The sequence below is a fragment of the Pieris napi genome, chromosome 3 (genome assembly GCF_905475465.1).
Source record: "Pieris napi chromosome 3, ilPieNapi1.2, whole genome shotgun sequence".
In the NCBI taxonomy this organism is placed as follows: Eukaryota; Metazoa; Arthropoda; class Insecta; order Lepidoptera; family Pieridae; genus Pieris; species Pieris napi.
Window position 1 is genome coordinate 9354345 of NC_062236.1, and position 20484 is coordinate 9374828.

The 20484-nt window shown below is 34.9% G+C and overlaps 2 protein-coding genes across 2 annotated transcripts in view; one reads left to right on the forward strand and one right to left on the reverse strand.

Moving 5' to 3' along the window:
- Window positions 1-4442, forward strand: LOC125063338 (sperm flagellar protein 1-like). Its single transcript, XM_047669741.1, has 5 exons — window positions 1-204; window positions 509-718; window positions 990-1091; window positions 1867-2012; window positions 3559-4442. Exons 1-5 carry the CDS (start codon window positions 87-89, stop codon window positions 4150-4152), a joined length of 1170 nt encoding a protein of 389 aa, XP_047525697.1. The 5' UTR covers window positions 1-86; the 3' UTR covers window positions 4153-4442.
- The window catches only part of LOC125063337, a 27931-nt gene continuing 11592 nt past the window's right edge, over window positions 4146-20484 (reverse strand). The window contains exons 6-18 of the mRNA XM_047669740.1: window positions 20007-20151; window positions 19595-19768; window positions 18889-19013; window positions 18421-18497; window positions 17491-17578; window positions 17101-17169; window positions 15532-15587; window positions 14581-14634; window positions 13372-13447; window positions 12477-12606; window positions 10218-10430; window positions 5068-5185; window positions 4146-4364 (exon numbers count right to left, since the gene is read on the reverse strand). Of these exons, the coding sequence (XP_047525696.1) occupies window positions 4262-4364; window positions 5068-5185; window positions 10218-10430; window positions 12477-12606; window positions 13372-13447; window positions 14581-14634; window positions 15532-15587; window positions 17101-17169; window positions 17491-17578; window positions 18421-18497; window positions 18889-19013; window positions 19595-19768; window positions 20007-20151 (1428 nt within the window). The 3' untranslated portion in view covers window positions 4146-4261. The remainder of the gene's footprint in view (window positions 4365-5067; window positions 5186-10217; window positions 10431-12476; window positions 12607-13371; window positions 13448-14580; window positions 14635-15531; window positions 15588-17100; window positions 17170-17490; window positions 17579-18420; window positions 18498-18888; window positions 19014-19594; window positions 19769-20006; window positions 20152-20484) is intronic.

The following is a 20484-nucleotide window of genomic DNA, read 5'->3' on the forward strand; positions in this document are numbered from 1 at the left end:
ACAATTTTTGTCATGACAAACGCGAAATTCTCAACGTATAATCAGAACTGTGAAATAAATTAAAAATAAACAAATAATTTAAAATAATGTCTATAACAGAGACGCCAATAGCTCTGTCCGATCTCGAGGCGGTGCTGGCCTGGGTGGACACTTTCAAACTTTCGCGTCCCACTAAAAAGATAAATAGGGATTTTTCCGATGCAGGTATACATAGCTTTTCTTACCACATAATGTATAATATTTTCAAACATAAAAATTTAGTAAGTAGTGTACTCTTAATGGCTAAACTTTCCAATATGGACCATCGATTTGAATGCCCATATTTTTTTTGTAGATAGTACTCACTAAAAGAAAGCGATTTGCAAAGTTTTAAGTTGCGGAAACTTACGGTTTTTAACCCTCTTAATGTATTAATTATTACATAGTATGTGTATTTGATATTATTATCTAAAGAATTAATAAAATAATATTTATAAAGCGACCTTAAATTACTCTCCAAATGTTTCAGTACTTCTAGCTGAGATCTTAGGCGTCCATTATCCAAAACTTGTTGAAATGCACAATTATCCCCCGCGAAATAGCCACTCTTTGAAATTGAATAACTGGATGACCTTAAATAGAAAGGTCCTTAAGAAACTAAGGCTCAATTTATGCTGCAACACAATGGAGCAACTGGCTAACTGTGCACCGGGAGTTATCGAGAGAGTACTTATTATGGGTAAGGAAATTCTACCTACCTGATCAGAAAGTACAATATTCAAGTACAAATTAATCTCGAATATAACAGCAATTGAAGAATAAAACATCTCTTTGCATCATAAAGAAATAAGTTTGGCTACCACTACTAAATTCTCAGTTCACACGTAAACGATTGCGCCTAATTTAATTTATTAGCAATCATATTTGAAATACAGTTTGAATCAAAGCAATAATTTTAAATGTATTATTAGTACTATAATTCCTTCCTACAAGGGTTAACTATTTTACAGTCCGTGATAAGATTCGCCGGGATGAAGAGCTGAACAGAAGTATGAACCAGGAACAAAATTTATCAAGCGGTGGCAGTTACTACGAGACTTGTGGCGATGAAGGTACAGTACCAACTTTTTGACGATGATTTAAAATGGAGATACAATATTTTCATTGGCAAATAGAGGTATGAATGAAATATGAATGTATCAGAATCATGTGAAACCGATTTTATGGGTATGGGTGTCAAGATTTATTAAAAAGAATGATACAAAAAAAATTTAATTTAAAAAACGGTACTATAGAAGTATGTGTCTACCGCGCATACGCTAATAGGTTGAATGTAGATATGTATACAAATTCTCTATAAAGAACTGCTGCCCACTGAAGTATTTCCGAACCAATTCGACTTAAGGTCTTTCAAGAAAAGAGCGTACCAATTTCTAAAGGCCGGTAGCGCGCTTGCGAGCCTTCTGGCAGTACGAGTGTCCATGGGCGGCGGTATCACTTAACATCAGGTAAGCCTCCTGCCCGTCTGCCACTTTGCATAGGCACCCGTGACCCCCAAACCTTAAATTTTTTCTTCGGGTTGCTATAATGCCTATGGCACTCACAAATATCGTGGCTTTTCCAAAATTGGTTCAGTAGATACAGAAATTGCCCTCACAAACTTTATCTCTTTATAATATTATTATAAATAAAGGTAAAATAGGTCACATGTATGTGATTATTTAAATAAATGTTAAAAAGTAACTAAAATAATTTTTTTTTCACTTTTTGTGGAAGACGTTGCGTGCCTTTTTACAAGAAATATTTTTTCTTTCTACTTTTATTGAAACACTTTATATTGTTACCAAAGACATTTTAACAAAAATTCATGTAAATGTATATTTGCAGCAAACGTGCTCGTTGTTCCGGTCAAGTCGCGTATTAATGGTATTCTAGAGACCGTTCAACGTAAGGTGGTATGCTACGATTCCTATATGTCGCTCAAAGAGGAGATGAAAGATGCCAAAGAATCTATTGAAGTGCTTAAACAAAAGGTACTTATAAGCCGTTCTATTTCACAAGGGCTAATTAGTGCAGTACAATTATTGTAGTTATAGGTACTTCTTTAGGCGCGTTATGAAAAATTGATGAGAGTGAAATTTTGCGATGCGCGCGCACCGTGACACAAAATTAACAGAATGAAGTTGCCCACGGAAGATGCTACGGCATTGGACATAATTTAAAAACAACATTCGAATAATAATAAATATTTATTTATTTAATTTTTCAAATGTAAACTGAACTTTATTGACTATAATGACTCCTTTTCCAGTCTTTGATTATTTAATTGTAATTAATTATTTGCATTCAATTAAAAACTATTTTTAATAATGCCAAAGAAGTATAACTTCTTACGCGCGTACATAAGTACACGCAACCTTTTTTTTTTTAAATTTATTTTTGTTGGCCCATAAGTTTACACTCAGGCAGCTTACACTCTAAGGTGGAACTCTTAACACAACACGCACAACACACAACGCGCATAATTAGGTATAGGCTCAAATTATGCTATACACGATAATGAAGAAAAAAAATTGAAGATTTACGAAAGTGTTGTACAAAATAGAAATGATAGGTATAATTTGTGTTTTGTTTTAAAATTAACGTATCATGTAAATAGTGATTATAAAATTAAGGGTATGTTTCACAATGTATGGATAAAGTACCAAATAGCTATGCAACACATAAATTATTTGGAAGATAAATTGTGCTATTTGACATTCATCGGACTCATAACTTATGACGTACTTTATGTGACGAATAGCGCTATCTGACAGTCGTGAAACGCAACAATAGTGTTTATCCTACCAATAATTAATAAATAGCTAATTTGGAACTTATGTAGAACTTATCCGTACATTGTGAAACAGACCCTAATTCAGGTACCTACAATATTTAATACCCAGCTTATTTAGCAACTAAGCTTAGTACAGTGTAAGACCTTTTAGCAACAAATTGAATCGATAGTCCTTTTTTAAATATTGGCTGAAGTAGGTAGTCGTTAACGGTTAGATACGTAAATTCCGACATTTCTTTTTTGTTGATAAAATACCTTGTTCTCTTAATTATTACAGTATAATATTACCAACCAAAAACGTTGGTTCTTATTACAATGATAACTATATAGATCATAATTCAACTATGTATATGCTACTAGCAGACCGGCCAAGCGTTGCTGTGGCTCAGGTTTTAGTTATATTACATAGTAGTAACTTATTCAAGGGAAACTGTAGGAGAACACCAGTCATGTGGACCACCATGCTTTTTTGGTGGTAATGCCATTAAATTGTAGCTTATGTGAAACGTTGGTACTTTCAACACACACTTTAGAATTGTGACTATCAAATAATAAACAAATATTTTGCAATAAAATAATATTGCGGGTATAAATTGCGATGTAAGCTATCCTATCTTTTAAGTTAGATCAAACTGCACACGGTGTTCAAATTTGATTGGAATCGGTTCGGTAGTTTAGGAGTCCATAGCGGACAAACAACGTGACACGTAATTTATATATATTAAGATTTATTTCGATTTCAGGTTGAACATCTAGATAATTTACTAAAACTGAAAGATGAAAGAATTGATGAATTGCAAAAGCAATTAGAAAGAAAACAATCTAGGCGCAAAGAAGTTGAAGCACTGCAGAATAGTCTAGTCATTCCATTCGAGTTAGGTCCTCCTTCGCCGAAAGTAAGTGACGTGGTTGTACCAAATAAACCCCTTGTATTAAAAATTAGTGACACCAACAGCAAAATACCAAAGCTTGAAGACCTATCAAGACCTAAATCAGAAGAGAAAATTCCTAAAGAAGATATTAAAATCTATAAAGTAGAAGAATCAAGAATTCCAATGCCAGAAAAGAGAACTCGAATAGAGCTTGCTAAATCTTTTTCGAAGCCAAGTATTACTGAAGTAACACCGGATGATTTTGTCGAAAAGTTGAAAGACGTTGACAAAATCAGATCGGAAGTGTTTTTTGAAGGAATAGAAATCATTGATCAGAGGACTTTTGACAACTATCTTGATAACGAAGAATTTAAAGATACTGAATCCGATTTACCCAATTCTATACAAAAGGATATATCTGATATTACACAAATTAATTTTATACCAGATGCCTTTGTTAATTAATTAGTTTATCAATTAATTGTCTTGTATTTTTAGTATTTTTAAAATGTCCGTATTATTTATAATTGTTTAATATTTAGAAATAAATACATGTACACGCAATCGTTTATTTTTAACGTATGTTGGCTTGGAATATCTCGCATAAACTGGGATTTTGTTTTAGTATTTTCGTTATGTTTCGTAGTCTGTCCTTGGCGAAATTTTCTGTCGGGGATCTACAAGAATAGAAATAGTTTTTATTAAACATAAAGCTGATAATAATGCTTAACATATTAAAAAGACATTTTTTATTTTTCTTTGTTTTTTGCTTATGCCTGGGGCTTAGTCACTTTTTAAAACAATTTCTATATGAATGAGATGACCTCACGCTTAGTCACGTGACCATACAAATTCGTTTGGCGCACGTGGCGCATGTCAAAAGTGATTTTGTCTCAAGCTCCTGTAGACTTGTGACTATAATAATACTAAAATATACAACATTATCTCGAGACTTGTAACATAAATAGTAGTGTATATTATGCATGTGCTTGTTATTGGTAGATATTTAAATTGTACAATAATACACTTATTGCTGTTGGATTACAGTAAAAGCTCCTTATTCGCGCTTTCTTCAAGTTTTCACATTTCGCGGACTAAAAAAATGCGACCCAATTCCTATGTTCGCTGCTAAATTTATTTATTTATTTGCTCAACAGTATTCCTACAGCAACACACTAAACAATATCCAAACAATTACATTGTACACAAAAGCCAAAAACGGAATACACATTACCCATTCAAACATAACAGCACAGTTTCACCTATATTACTTATATATACAAAAAATATAACAAAGTATATATGTATTTATAATAGAAATGTGAAATTGGATTTTATGAATAGCATTATTATAAAAAGTTAATTAAGTAGTATAATTACGTTTTGACTTCATATTCCTGACCAATAACTCCAAAACGATCAAAATCAACGTCGTTGCGAAAGAAGCATTGCTGGTTGATTTTTTCCAACTTTTCTTTTAAAGGTATCAAGTCGGTTACTGAAAAAAATTGGTTATGATGATTATTTTAATAATAAATCTACATATTACTAAACAGACAAGATATACAAATCGCATACAAAACGATTTTCAATGACAAATCCTAATATCGGTAATTAAAAAGCGAAGGAAACGTGTGAGTATAGGTACTAACTACTAAAACGAACTATTCAAACTTAGATTCTTAGACCTAATGACCTTCTTAGGCTTCATACAACAGGATATTAAAATATATGGGAAATAAATATGTTACTCAAAGATAACGAACGTAGTAAAGGTGTAAGAATTTTGAAATTAACCAAGTAGTGTTGTTTTAAACAAAAATGAAAAATCTTTATGATATTGTAGTGGTGTAATTATTGTTTATATAGAAATTTCGTAATTGTATTTGTAATATTGTCTACGCATCATTATTTCGTAATTCCACTTGCACGTGGATCAGTCAGTCGCCCTATAACCGCCATGTAAGTCAGAGGACAATAAAGCTAGTGAATTCTGTTATGGTTTTCATTTGGTGTACCTCAAACACTAAACTGGTGACCCCGACGTGATTCGCGGGCGGCCCGACGTGATTCAATGTGATCCAAAGGAATAAAAGGGAAAATAAAAATAGGGCGGGGCGACTCACAAAAATATGTAAAAATTTGTCGTGCAAGTATACGAAGAAAGCGCACAACAACGGCGAAATCGCAGCCATGGCCGGAGCATCATCAGCAGCACCACAGATGCCTGCTGTAGCAGACACAATTACGGGGCTCATGCAGCAAATAAACAAGCTCATGCTGGAAGTTGCGGCACTCCGCAGCGAGGAACAAGATCAAGGACGTCCCAGGAGTCGCGGCCATCAAAGCTACAGGAGCAGGTCCGCGTCGCACAAAAGAAGGACTCCAGGGGATCCAGAGTGGCTCTGCAGGTTTCATTTCCGGTGGAGGAAGAACGCGAGGAGGTGCGAGGAACCTTGTGCCTGGCGTAAAGACAGACAGCGGCGCGGGAAACTAGTACCAGTATATCCGCAGGCGGTGGACGGATGTACTGAGGGACAGGTATCTAGTAATCACCGTTTGTTAGTTAGGGATAGTTTATCTAAGTTTACTTTCCTGATAGACACAGGAGCTAATATTTCTGTAATCCCGAAATGGTGTGTTAAACAACGCACACTAATTCATTGCGATTTTAAATTATACGCGGCTAATGATAGCGAGATAAAAACATACGGCATATGTTATTTTACAATAACTTTTGGTCTTAGGAGAGATTTAAAATGGCCGTTCATAGTGTGCGATGTTAAGCAACCAATAATTGGGGCAGATTTTTTAAGAAATTTTAGATTATCCGTTGATTTATATAATAATAGATTAGTTGACCTTGTTACTAATTTGTACGTTTGTGGAACAAAGAGTGTAAACTCGATAGGAGCGGTGAAGTCTATTAGTAGTAGCCAGCCGTACGCGGAATTACTTGAGCAATTCAAGGAAATCACGCGTCCACCTATTTTTAAGGAAGTGCCAGAGCATTCTGTCTATCATCATATTGAGACAACAGGTCCGCCAGTGTATACGCGTGCAAGGAAGCTGCCACCTCACAGGTATGATTTAGTTAAAAAAGAATTCCAGCTGATGCAGGAGTTAGGGATATGCAGACCGTCGAGTAGTCCGTGGGCCAGCCCACTACGTGTAGTGCCTAAAAAGAACGGTGAAATTCGACCTTGTGGGGACTATAGAATGCTTAATGCAATAACAAAACCGGACCGTTATCCGATACCTAGAGTTCAGGACTTTACCTATGGTTTACATAACAAAAAAGTTTTTTCAAAAATTGATATTTGTCGAGCGTATCATGTTATAAAAATTAGGCCGGAAGATATTGAAAAGACCGCGATTATTACCCCATTCGGACTTTTTGAGTTCCCAAGGATGACGTTTGGTCTGCGTAATGCAGCACAAACATTCCAAAGGTTTATAAATAGTACGATATTAGCAGGCATAGAACATTTGAATAGTTTAGATGATAAGAATATGACCGGAGAATCATATGTATTCGGGTACCTTGATGACGTCATCATTGGATCAGATAACGAGCTAATACACCAAAAGCATTTGCGACTATTGTTCGAGCGTTTCAGTAAATACAGTATGTCAATTAACTTAGGAAAATGCGTTTTTGGTCAAACAAAAATAGATTTTTTAGGATACGAGGTCTCAGAAAAAGGTATTAGTCCGTTACACGACAAAGTTCAGGCTATTGAAATGTACCCGAAGCCAGAAACTATTGTTGACCTTCGCAGGTTTCTCGGCATGTTAAACTTCTATAGAAATCACATACCAAACGCCGCGAAAGTACAGGGAACGTTAGATAGGTATTTACACGGAGCAAAAAAGAACGATAAGCGTAAGATACAGTGGACAGACGAGGCTAGTAGGGCATTTGAATTGTGTAAGGAGAATTTAAAGAACGCCGCTACTTTATCGCATCCGATTGCAAACGCAGAATTAGCTTTAATGACCGACGCATCCGATTTCAGTATCGGCTCGGTGTTACAACAAAAGGAAAACAACACTTGGAGACCCCTAGGATACTTTTCAAAAAGGCTTACGGAATCCCAAAAGAAGTACTGCACATATGACAAGGAACTTTTGGCGATTTACTCAGGCATCGTTTATTTTAGGGACTTAATAGAAGGTAGGAATTTTACGGTGTATACAGACCATAAACCGTTAACATTCGCATTTAGTAAGTTAAACTCAAATAAAGAATTACCTAGAAGGGCGCGACAGCTGTTATTTATTAGCGAATTTACAAATAACATCCAACATGTAATAGGTAGTGAGAACGCAGTTGCGGACGCATTGTCGAGGATAGAAGAGATAACATGTCCGAACCCGATACAATACGTAGACATCGCCCATGCGCAGGCCGATGACGCTGAGTTAGCAAATTTATTGAGTACAAGTACCGCTAGTAGCATACAATTGAAACAAATGAACTTAAATAATTCCGATGACTTGATTTATTGCGAAACGTCTACTAAAAATATTCGTCCATACATTCCGAAAGAGTTTAGAAAGTCTATATTTGATTATTTCCATGGGTTAGCGCATCCAGGGATAAAGGGATCGCGAACACTTATTTGTAAAAAAGCATTTTGGCCAAATATGAACAAGGATATAGGGATTTGGGCAAAGACATGTATTCAATGTCAAAAAAGTAAAATAGTGCGACACACGGTGTCTAAGTTAGGTACTTTTGAGGAAGGCGACCGTTTTGCACATTTGCATATCGATTTAATAGGACCACTACCCGTGACGGAACATGGCTATCGGTACTGCGTGACGATGATAGATCGGCGTACACGATGGCCTGAGATTTGTCCAGTTAAAGATATGACGGCTGAGACTGTTGCAAAAGCAGTTTATGATAACTGGATCTGTAGGTACGGTTGCCCAATTTTCCTGACGTCAGACCAAGGCCGGCAGTTTGAGAGCGATTTATTCGTAGATTTAATGAAAATATTAGGCATTCGTAAAACACGTACTAGCCCTTATCATCCGCAGGCAAATGGTAAAATAGAAAGATGGCATAGGTCTTTAAAAGCGGCATTGATGGCGAGGTTAAATAATAACGCAGCTTGGTTCGCAGAATTACCTACGGTGATGCTAGGTCTGCGAGCAGCGTGTCAGGCGGACAGCGATTACATAAGCGCAGCGGAATTCGCTCTAGGTCATTGTTTACGTTTACCTGGTGAATTTTGTAGCGATAGTATTAGTAAAATAGAGAATCCGCAAGCGTACATAATTAGATTGAGAGATATTTTAAATAGTATTAAACCTAAATCTAGAGAGTTTAGTAATAAAAATATGTTTGTACATGCTGATTTAGGTTCCTGTTCACATGTTTTCTTGAGAATAGACGCAGTACGGAAACCTTTAGTACCACCTTATTGCGGACCCTACAAGGTATTGGAAAGGAATAAAAAGAATTTTAAGATCGCAATAAATGATAAAATTTCTTACGTTTCAATAGACCGTGTAAAGCCAGCGTATATACTAGATGAGTTTAATTACAATCAGGTTAGCGGAAACTTAGATCAGCATAAGCAGGTTAATGAACCTTTAAAAACGCGTAGTGGTAGAAGTGTTAAGCAACCCGTTAGGTTTATGTTTTGATTTGCAAGCAACATACTTAGTAAGTAGGGAATTGCAATTTCAGCGATTGTTCAGCTAATTGCAAAACCAATTTGTATTTAGATTTAAAAGAAAAATATGGAATTCATTTATAACTGTGTATATATTTATAACATTTACACTTTGTCATAGTTTGTATTTAAAAGTTTCAGTAGTCAATTTTTTTTTGTGTTTATATGTATCTACTCATTTTTTTTTAAGAAGGGGGTGTATGTAGTGGTGTAATTATTGTTTATATAGAAATTTCGTAATTGTATTTGTAATATTGTCTACGCATCATTATTTCGTAATTCCACTTGCACGTGGATCAGTCAGTCGCCCTATAACCGCCATGTAAGTCAGAGGACAATAAAGCTAGTGAATTCTGTTATGGTTTTCATTTGGTGTACCTCAAACACTAAAATATCAGTACTACAGCATTATCTTTTACTCTATAATCTAAGCTACTTTTTAATATGAAGACACCATGTCATGATTTAGATATAGTTGCAATAGACTAGCCATCTCTAATCAGGTCCTATTCTGCTTCCTTCCTAACCCTCACCATTAATACTCTTACACTGTCTTATTAAACAACTTTATAAAAACCGAAAAGATTGTCTATTCGACGGGTATTTCTTTTATTTATATTGTAAACACAACAGACAGAAAAATAAGCACATGTTAACATGTATAAACTGATTTAGGCTTAAACAATAGTGTAATGTTTGAGTTGAAATAAATAATAGGTCTAATTAGAAACCCTTAATTAGTTGCTTCATGCCATGGGGGTAACAGGACGTTTTACAAACTCATAATTTAGTGGTACGAAAACTGAAATGGTTACCTTGTTTGACATTAGTTTTTAATACCTTTGAAAACTCGTTCAATACTAGACACGTCAGAAACACTCTCATTGCCACAAATACAGGGGGGCAAAAACACGGATGTATTTGACGTCTGTACACCAACGCCATCTATAGTCTGCGGCCATTCACTAAGCGGACTCTCCTCAAGCAGATGGAAATCGACCTTTTCCCTTTTCTTCTTCTCTTCTATTCTCTGCTTCAAGATTTCCAGTTGTTCTGTTGTTTTGATAGAAATTAGTAACTAAGAAAGAGTTTCGTATTTACTTAAGTGCTCGTCTCCTTTAGGCTAAGTTCAGATGACCGCGCGGTACCGCGCGGTACAAGATCAATATAAACGGTAATTATCGTCTACATTACCGCGCGGTACCGCACGCCAACGCGCGGCGCGCTCCGACCCGCGCGCAAGATCTTGAACCGCGCGCTTCCGCGCGGCCGCGCGCGGCACAAGTTTTGCAAACCTGTATCGACCTGTTCAGTTGATCCGCGCGGCTTGAGACGGAAAGACACATAGATCGATGCAAAATTAGTACCGAAGATATGGTATTAAGTATTTGGTGATATGCAATATCTTATAGCATCTTCACTGGATTTTAAATCATTTTCAATAGAATCGTATAAAAAATCAAAGGATGCAACTGACATCCGGAAATAGTTAAAAAATTATCTTCGTGTAACCTCAAGTCGGGATACAAAGTGACAAACAGGCTGGATGAAAGTCTGTCACTTAAAATTGGATGCACCCAGTATCGTCTTTGTCTTCTTCTGCGACGTCTCAGTCTTCTATATAAAATCCTCAATTAATGGATAAGATATTGCATATCACCAAATAATTAATACCATATCTTTGGTACTAATTTTGCATCGATCTATGTGTCTTTCCGTCTCAAGCCGCGCGGATCAACTGAACAGGTCGATACAGGTTTGCAAAACTTGTGCCGCGCGCGGGTCGGAGCGCGCCGCGAGTTGGCGTGCGGTACCGCGCGGTAATGTAGACGATAATTACCGTTTATATTGATCTTGTACCGCGCGGTTCGTTGTTCCGCGCGGTACCGCGCGGTCATCTGAACTTAGCCTAAGAGTTTTACAGTGTCACGCAACGTTTACATTGTTATCCAATCATACATTAAAATAAAAATATTCCACGTCATTAAATTTGAATTTGTAGGCATCCCTACTCATCGACAAAGAAGACAGAGGGTGTAGGCCGAGAGAAAAAGCCGGCGTAAAAAACTCTCGGTACTCTTTTAAAACAGCAAATCATCAAACAACACTTATTTAGAACAAATATCGCAAATTAATTAGAAGTAGCCTGTCTAGCACTAGTCCCAGGCCCTTTTATCAACTAGATAATCGTTGACTTTATAGTAAGCCTTTTTACACACCTTTTCTTTAATACATTTCTTAAATTTATTGAAAGGCAGAGAGCCTCTGGGATTTTATTAAAGAAGAGTATCCCTTTCCCAAAAAAAGAATTACTAACTTTAGATAATCTAGTACGGGGAAATTACAGCCTGCGTTTGTTCCGTGTATTAACAACACATTGATACATTCTATGTATCATTACCGGCATAAGGGATCGGCACCTGCGCATGGACGAATTACATAACCGATTTCAGTCACCGCGACAAGTCAATCAAAAAGAGGTCAAAAGATAAGGTCTTTTGCCAAAGATACATTTACGATATCTCCTTTCTTTCTGCACAAAAGCGTAACGCAAAACGGCAACGTCGCATGTAAAAATTATCAATGGAATCCATTGAAAAATACAATTATTTTAACATACAAGTTGTTGTTTATATAAAAACAAAAAATATTCAAACGGCTTGTCAGACTTTCTTTCAAATTTTAATATCAATCGTTTAAGATCCATAAACCCCAAGAAATTATCAATGACACCGTGTCATTGACACGAAATTACCACGCTTCAAATTGTATAGGTTATACGACAGTAAAGGCGCGATCCCGTTTGCCTCGCTAAATAGAGTTGGAAATAGTTCCGCCGTATTAATTCACTATGGGGTATTTCTTCCTAATGAAGATCCACATATTATCTGTTATGTAATTCGAAGAAAACCATACCGTATATCGAAAACTTTGAAACCAAACAATATTGTGACGTATCTGGCAATTCTATCATTGAAAAAAGTGTGAAACTCCAACACAAAGGTATTTCTATAAAATCTATTTTAAATGCGATTTGCCAACTCGATGAATGCTAAACCATTCCAGATTTATAAATAAAAATGGGCAAATATGTCTTACCTGGAGAACAGGGCTCGTACTCATCAAACGTTTGTTCGTATTGGGTGAATGGACTGGCTTGCATATAAGGAGGCAGCGTTCTTATGAATGAGTCCATTTTCATTGCCTGACATTGTTTCATCGGGCATGTCTGTATATATCATTTGATACAGTGAACGACATCGTTTTTTAGATTTAAAAAAAAGTACCTGAACTAGCTGCCACTATGCCAAATCTGACATGCCTAGACTTATTCTTGCTAATATTTTTTGCTTAGTTAGCAACAACAAACACAAAGTTCTATAACCCTCAATTCTTGTTGTCAAGTACTTTTGTTTGTTTTTGTTGCTTTTATGTAGGTAATATATTTGCAAAATCAAATCAAAATGTATTTAATCATATTGGTAACTAATGAACGATAATATTAAAAAAGGAAGATGTAAATTTACATTTACTACCAAATCAAGAGCGTAGAGCGGGCGTGATTTATATGATGGTGTCATGGTGTGTAAAGCTAATAGTAGGTAGCCTTGATTTTGCGCGTTACTTGAGCGCGTCAGTTAATTATGGGGAGAAACCTTGCACCAAGTAATGTACTCCTTGTACCTCCTTCCTTCATGTGGACCCTTAGTTTAGTGGGCTTACAGACAGATAATTATGACGATTTAGTAACTGCATATTAAGCATCGCGGGCTCCCCTACTATAACTGAATTCTGGTCAGAAATTTATTTTAAATTAGGAAGAGTTTAAGATTAAGAATAAAAATTGCTTTGGAATAGACAAGAAGGCTTAGGCACATTTTAATATATTAATCATATAACGATTACGTATATACAATAGTATGATTTACAATAATTATACTTTGTTCATCTTAGCGATATTTATTATCTATATATCTTAACTATTGAATTATACCTTTTCGTAGTGGATTATGCGGTCATGATCAGGAACATGTGAAGGTATCACACTCAAACTGTCGTTGTGCAAACTCCTAAAAAAAACATTAATCTGTGAAACAACTTTTTTAAACAACTCTGTTATAAGAAACGGTACCTCACTGTTAAAAAATAAATTATGTATCAAAACGCGAAATTTAAAATTTTACAATAATTTCTTGCAACATATTTTATTTGAGCATCTTGTGTTTCAAATGTACTACACGTTAAGTAAATAAAAGACGACAATAGACATCTTTTATTTACTCAAAGTAGGTATAGAGAGACCCTAATCCCTCAGGTAGCGAATGAATAAGTGAGTTTGACATACTTAAAGGTCCATTGATCGGTAGGTCCGCCTGCAAAACTAAAATGTTTATTGTATTGCTCAAGCGAGCAACGTTATGGTAGGTAGTTATTTACAGATTAAATAATATTACAATACATATAAAATATATCACAATTTTGGATCCAATTGCAATTTGTTGAGTTCTTTATAACGGCGAAACTAAGTACCAGATACAAGTAAAAAATAATGAGTCAGTATTAATGAATAAAGTCTAAAAATTTCAACTAAAACATTAACAAACGTGAATTTACCACATTTTTCTAGTCGAAGTACTAGAAACGTCGAGTTTTGTAAATACAGTCGACTCTCGATAATTTGAAACTCAAGGGACCAGAGATAAATTTCAAATTATCAAGAGTTCAAAATAACAAGTGTTTGAATAACCACGAAGGGGAGGGGCGACTGAAGGAAATAAGAATTTGATCAAAATTTGTTACTTATTATTTCTATATTCTTATTATGTATTAACAATTATTATAACAATTAACATTTATGTAAACAATTGACAAGTCTGTGCATGTATGTAAACAAACGACAGGTATGTGCATGATAAACGCTTCAAATTATAGAGAGTAGGGAAGACCGGATTTCAAATTATCGCATGTTGGCGAGCAAGATAATACTTTTTCAACTTCAAATTACCGAAGGGACCAATTATAATTGATTTTATTAAATTTATCGAGTATTTTTCAAGGGACCAGAAAAAAAATCAAATTATCGAGAGATTCAAATTAACGAGTGTCAAATTATCGGGAGTCGACTGCAATATGATAAAAGATTTTTTATTACGCAATATAATTCATAACAGGAACCAAATCTAAGGAATGCCGATAAACATACCCAAGTGCAGATAATGATTCATCCAATTCTTCATCTTCTAAATTGTATGCGTCTCTATAAATATATAGTAAAGTAAAAAAATCATTTAATCATGTAGGTAACATAATGTACACTTATGACTTGTCAGTAAAGAAATACATATTAGTGCTTCTTATTTTACATTTACTGCCAGTTCTCAAATCAAGGGCGTAGAACGGAAGAGAAGAACTGGCAATAAACTCTCCGCCACTCTTTTTAATCGCCATTTTTTTTGGTTTAAGTTACTTATAATGTATATAAGTAACTTAAACTTGGGAAACATAGACAATGTTGGGTCCAACAGACAAAATAATACTGTTAATAAATAGACAGAGGTTCTTTAGGCCTTGGACTTGGTCACAGATACGATCAGCTTCCTATGCCTGACACAAGGTATCCGTTCTTGTTCGTATGTAAGTGCACTTAGAAAAAAAATATAATTGTACAAAAACTACAATTAGTCCGGTCAATTTAGACATCCAAGGTTACAAAAATTCCCACTTGGCTGAATATTGGTATGATTGCTCAATACATTAGCTTAGACAAAAATTGTAGATCAGATAATTATCTATAAAAAATGTCTAAATACTTTTTTTCCTAAGAGCCACCGTTTTTGAGATATAACGATTCAAAAAGTTGAAAGAGTTGTAATCGTCGTAATATGCACACGTTTCCACGCCACCTTTGAGGTAGTGTACTAATTTTATGATAAAACTTACCATTTTGCTGAAAATCGCGAAAAACCAGTGTTTGTGAACTTTGACACCGAGTAAATATTTTTGCACGTGCCGGATCGATGAGAACTTTTCACATTTCCTTTATAATAGTGTATTGAGCAATCCTACCAATATTCAGCCAAGTGGGAATTTTTGTAACTTTACCCCTATTTTTTAGTCTAATTTGACCGGATTAAATACAAAGATTTAAACTTACGGTGGTGGCACATTGTCCTCTTCATTATCGTCTATCATTTCATTGAAGAGTGAATCCTGGAATTATTATTACTCAAATATATTAACTACAGTTATTCGATAAAAATCTATACGACCTATAACTCTTAAGAAACGTATGGATATATATAATATACTGCTTATATAGAAAACTGTTTTTAAATCGAAAACAAGTACTTAGCACATGTTGTACTAGCTGTGTAAGGCCCTTTCTCCACTGCTCCGGTCCGACGTCGGATACCGGAATGAGTCATGAGAAAAATATCGGAAAGCCGGATTGCGCTTCTCCACTATATCCGATCCGACAATAATCGATACTTGTGTATTTACCATGCAACACTTATATTAACTAAAACCCATATACTTAATTTTATTAATAAAACGTTCTATATTCTAAATATTTTATTGCCCTGGCTAGTTTATTACTTTTTTTATATTGTCTATCTTGAAATATTAAAATCTACTTAATAAATAGTTCACTAATACTATGGTAGATAAAATATAAATAAATAGCAACATAATTTGGTTTGGTCCGGGTTATCCAGATTCTTTCAAATTCAAGAAACTATAAATAAACCTATGAATAATAATTTATAACCTCTTGGATTTACTTGGACCGATAAAACACCGCGTTCCGATCTAGCAAGTTATCGGATCGTTAAAAACCGGATGCCGGAGTAGTGGAGAAGCACGTAAGTACTGTTGTTAGTTTCTAAATCGGATCGGTAATTAACGTTTGCCGGACCGGAGCAGTGGAGAAACGGCCTAAGGCCCACAGAGGGGTAAATGTACTTACTTAAAGAAGAAAGCCAACTGGAGTAAATATGCAAGTTCTTAAAATATGTGTTAATATACCTATACGAAAAAAAATTATCGTTTTATATTAAGACAATTAACATTCTTAATTTGTTTAATAATAATATTGTAATTAAAAATACAAGTATATGCGGAGTTACGAAAACTACTGCCACAATATTTTATTTATAGGCAAGACGTATATGAATGTATTCGCAGAAAGACTAAAATAATTGATGCTGAGCAACATGACCTACAACTCCATGGCGATGACAGGTTACCGAATGGACTGGTCCAAAAGGAAAAAGAAACAAGGGCAGACCAAAAGAACGATGGGCCGACGAGATTGAAAGGGTTGGTAAACATTTGGAGACGACGGCAAAAAATAAAAGATAGTGGAACAAGTTGAAGAAGGCCTTGATCTCAGAAAATAATAGTATTTTTTTAAATTATATCTACCTTTGTTAGTAGATGAGTAGATGATGAGCCTACAGTGCCTGACACAAGCCGTCGACTTTTTGAGTCTAAGGCGAGCCGGTTTTCTCAAGATGTTTTTCGAGCGAATGTAAAAACAGCCGGGAATCAAATCTACGACCTCAGGAATGAGAGAACACTGCTCTCTAACAGATAATACACCATACAATTATTTTGTCAGTTCGTTCCGGTTCCTAAGATTATCTCGTTTAAACGAAGTGGTCAGACTTATAATATTCGCGACGCTTTGACAAACTGTAAAAGAGACATATTATAAACTTACGATTCTCTTCCCTACATTCAAGACGACCTTCTGCCCCCCTGCATCCGTTGATTGCCTTTGCTTCTCGCGCTGTAAAATTAAAAAATTAAAAAAAATCATCGACTGTCGAGCTAAAAAGCGGCCGTACCATCCCGAAGCATTTATAGGATTTTAGACTAAACAAATATTTATATAGCTTGTATGATAAAAAATTGTTTTTTTTTATTTATTTGTTGTTTTGTGTTTTAGGGATGTCATCAAATTTAATACCATATTAGCTTAATCATAGAAAAAGTATGATAACATTGGTTCATTCCTACCAAAATCATCAAGTATGGTCGTCTATAGGAGTTCATTGTATATTTAAACCACAAATTAATTTAATAAGGTTAACATAGGTTTATTTCTTACCAATTTCGTGGTAGATGCAATTTCCATCGAGTCCCTCGCTCCAAGCAGAGTTGATTTTGTAACAGCCTTCGGAACTACACTAGATGTACTGAAAACATAGGACCATACTGGTTTCTTTTTTTTTTTTATTGGACAATTCACACCAATTGACCTAGTCCCATGCTAAGCTGGTGAAGCTTGTGTTATGGGTACTAGGCAACCGATATACATACATATTATAGATAGATAGACATATAAATACATGTTTAAACACCCAAGACCTAAGCACAACACCAAATGCTCATCACATTGATGTTTGTCTCAGCCAGGGTTCGAACCCGGGACCCATGGATTCGCAGTCAGGGGTACTAACCACTAGACCAATGAGCCGTCAAACTGTATATAAATAAAATTATTTTACGAATTAATATTTTATCCATACGGGAAAAATCTCAACTGTAAAATACTCGTAGATACACGACAGTCGACACGAACAGATCAAGGTGTTAGTCACGTGACTACCGTGGAGAATCCTATTTTTAAATAAATCAATAAATACTTATTTTAGAAGGTTAATATTGTATAACGTCTTTTATTTAGGCCATGCCAATGTCATCGGTGTTTTTAATTACGTAGGTTAACGGACATTTTTCATTGTCCGTTGAGAGAACTGTTAAAAGTTCTCTTATTTGTTAGTGCCTATATACATAGTTAGTTTATTTCTAATTTTTTTATTATGTAATGTTGTTTTTCCTAATTAATTTCTTATATTTGTTTCGTCTGTAATTTTTGTTCACTTATTGTGGGTTCTTGTCAATTAAGTGTCATCTGTTAAGGCAGGAGCGTTTTTTTTTATAAAAAAATAAAATCTATAAGGCAGTTTAACGGTAATCAATTTAAAAATAAGTTTGAGTTTATAGCGAAAAATTATCATTATCAAAATTCTCTTACATAATTTTTAGTATAGATCCCATGGTTCCTCTTATATCGACACTCGCTCTGGTAACTCGTTTTTGACTCGTATCGGACTGTAAAATAGGAGTTTTTGAACTAACTTTGAACTGGACGCATTCATACAAACCGTGCAGTATGGGCCTAGTAGCTTTAGCTTGCGACTATCATCCCTGAGGTCGTAGGTTCGATCCCTAGCTGTGCACCAATCGAAAAAAAATCGACGATATGTGTCAGGTAGAAGGCTGAACACTACTACTTGACTACGAAATAAAAATGATTAAAGAAATGAATGTAATTTGTGACCAAACATAGGTCGTAACGCTGTTGAATTATTATTATTACTCATACAAAAAGATCAATAATTTTTCATGTTTTCAGAATTGAAACAGGTATTTTAAAAGACTATATCTATGTTCTATATGAGTTCATATAAGAAATAGAAAATGCTAAGAATACTAATCATACTCCTTTAAGAGACTGTTTATCTGTTTGCCGACATTCCCATTGTTCTTTGGGTTGATGCTTCAGAAATTCATCTTTTATTGTATCCAAGTTTGGACAATTTGAACTGTGAAACATTTCATGGAAAACTGCGAAATAGAAGAGAGAAAGGCGATATAACAAATATGAAATTGACTTTTTTTGACATCAGCTACCGAATAAATTTAATTAAAAAGTATTAAAAAAATACATAGAATATTATAAAAAATATGTGAGTATTTAAAAACTAGTTACGGTTTCGTATTTATTGATGCAACAAAAGCACGGCTTCGCACGAGACGTGAAGCATGAAAAATAATAAACTCATGCGGAGAAGAACTTGTGTTTAGACATACTGACTTTTTTGCAACCATTATCAACCGATTGATATCGCTTATACATATATATACATATCTCTCTTTATAACATTCGTTCATAACGTAACGTCGTAATGTCAAAAAATGGTCAAATCGTTTTTTCTCCGACTTACTGTACAAATAACCTACCCCGCAAAGTCTGTTCAGGTTTTATAAACCCGAAAGGTCAATATGTATATAGTCTATGTCACTTGCAAATGCCGTTGCTTCCTATGTTTGTGTATTTCTATACAAAGAGGTAACTCTTTATAATATTAGTAAAGATGTACAGAGAACAATAATCATACACAATAATGGTTAAGACTACAAATTACCGTATTCTTTCCATTTCTTTGGTGCAGTTTTAGCGGCCTTAACAGACTTTAGAACCTCCCTACGTTCTGGTGGATTAAAATCAGCCATGTCACCGAATATTACGAAGGGAGGATCATCACCTTCTATCATTTCCCACCAATTCTTTTCTTGATGTATTTCAGTTTCTGTTTCTTCTATTAAGCAGAATAGAAAGAATATCAAGTGGATAGCTGCATTTATTAGAGTCAAAAATGGATCCAACAATGTCAGGCTAACAAACCAAAGCCCTCAAAAACAATGTTGCTTTATGTTGGTATAAATTATGCCATAAAACAAGAATACATTCTATGATAACATGGAAAATAGACCATCGTAAAATATGTGTTAGTAATTTTTAATAGTTTTTTTAAAAAGGAAAACTTTAACACCGACCTTGTATAACCTCGTAACAATCGCAAGGGTCCTCTTTCGGGTCATCCTTTATAGGTGCTTTGGTCTGCATCAAAGCAGGGATGTCAAAGAAATACTGGTTTGTTTCAGGAGTCCCACCAGCGTAGTGGTATATGAAACCTAGGAACTAAAACAGACATTTTTTCATTTTCAGGGTTTATTTTATTCAGTATTGGTTTGGACAACTTCATATTTAATTATTGTTTACTCGGTATTTCAAGTGCTTCATAGAAATCTAAGTACGTATGTAAATAATGAAACAAATTTGTGTAAAAGTGTGAAGTCATAAAAGGAGAAATCAAAACTAATAAATGCCTTGAAGGTAGTCTTAGCGAACAAATCTTTTTTTGAAATTATACTTCTTTAGGCGCGTTATAAAAAATTGATGAGATTGAAATCTTACGATGCGCGCGCACCGTGACACAAAATTAACAGAATGAAGTTGCCCATGGAAGATGCT

Bases quoted from the DNA above. Each gene is read 5' to 3' on its own strand.
- LOC125063338 (XM_047669741.1), top strand. From the start codon at position 87: ATGTCTATAACAGAGACGCCAATAGCTCTGTCCGATCTCGAGGCGGTG. The intron at 1,092-1,866 runs GTACAGTACCAA...GTATATTTGCAG, and splicing joins CGAGACTTGTGGCGATGAAG to CAAACGTGCTCGTTGTTCCG. The intron at 2,013-3,558 runs GTACTTATAAGC...TTTCGATTTCAG, and splicing joins TTGAAGTGCTTAAACAAAAG to GTTGAACATCTAGATAATTT.